This window comes from Otolemur garnettii, unplaced genomic scaffold, assembly GCF_000181295.1.
Source record: "Otolemur garnettii isolate 467f Iridium unplaced genomic scaffold, OtoGar3 scaffold00044, whole genome shotgun sequence".
Taxonomy (NCBI): Eukaryota; Metazoa; Chordata; class Mammalia; order Primates; family Galagidae; genus Otolemur; species Otolemur garnettii.
Window position 1 is genome coordinate 10652868 of NW_003852439.1, and position 1165 is coordinate 10654032.

At 42.6% G+C, this 1165-nt stretch overlaps 1 protein-coding gene across 1 annotated transcript in view; it reads right to left on the reverse strand.

Annotated features, from left to right (window-relative positions):
- SRL (sarcalumenin) overlaps nt 1–1165 on the reverse strand; it is a 43696-nt gene that overhangs the window by 4356 nt on the left and 38175 nt on the right. The window contains exon 5 of the mRNA XM_023513866.1: nt 628–744. Within this exon, the coding sequence (XP_023369634.1) occupies nt 628–744 (117 nt within the window). The remainder of the gene's footprint in view (nt 1–627; nt 745–1165) is intronic.

Consider the following 1165-nt stretch of genomic DNA (forward strand, 5'->3'; position numbering starts at 1 on the left):
TTCACACTGTTGTGCACCCATCACCACCATCCAGCTCTAGAATTTTTTTTTTTTTTTTGGTAGAGACGGGGTCCTCTATTTGCTCAGGCTTGTCTCCAACTTCTGAGCTCAAGTAATTCTCCTACCTCAGCCTTCCAGAGTGCTGTGATTATGAGGCATGGGCCACTGTGCCCAGCCTCCAGGATTTTTTCATTTTCCCAGACCAGATACTCTGTACCCACTATATAATAACTTCCCATCCATTCCCTCTTCCAACCCCAGTAGCAACCATTTTCTAGCTACTTTCTCAACTACTTTCTAGCTCTATGATTATGACTCCAGGGAGCTCATGTAAGTGGAATCAGACAGTATTTGTCCTTTTGTATTTCATTCCTTTTTAAGGCTCAATTTCAGTGCTTTTCAGTGTATTTCTGTGTTTGGACAGACTGCATTTGGTTATCTATTCATCCATTAACAGACATTTAAGTTGTTTCCACTTTCTGGCTATTGTGAACAATGCTGTTATGCAGCTGCTGGTTTCTTGTAGATACTTTTTCTTGAAGAGATATATACAAACAATTTAATTTTTCATACTGCTTCTACATATGACATTCAAATACCAACAGTCCAACAGGAAAAATCCATTACCTGTATAGAGCTGGTAGCGAGTGTCATCCAACCCAAGGAGGTAGTTTATCATGGTAGATTTACCAACACTCCACGGTCCCAGGAACAGCACCATGGGCTTGGATGTGATCTCTCCATCTGTGAGCAATGGGAATTAGAAATGGGATGAACTAATGAAAGTCCTCACCATGAGCACAGTAACATACTCCAAAGCACTCTGCTCCCCAGACCATCCATCGAATCAACTCAAGGAATTCTTCATGGATCAGGCAACGTGTAGTAGTCAGTGGCACTCCTCTTGCTAATGTTAAGTGTGATCACCCAGGTAAAAGATAATGGAAGTCATTGTTTTGGCCTTGCCCAAATCCTTGGCACATCTGCCTACACCAGAAGGAAGATCTAAGTGAATTCAACAAACACTGACTCAGAGCTCACTCTGGGCGAGGTCTCATGGTTAAATCTGGAAGAGAATAGTTTATAAAAAGGGGAGGACAGAGCATCCACAGAGACAGAGTCTGGACTCAGAACAGAAGCATGGATACAGGCTTAGTGGCTAGGG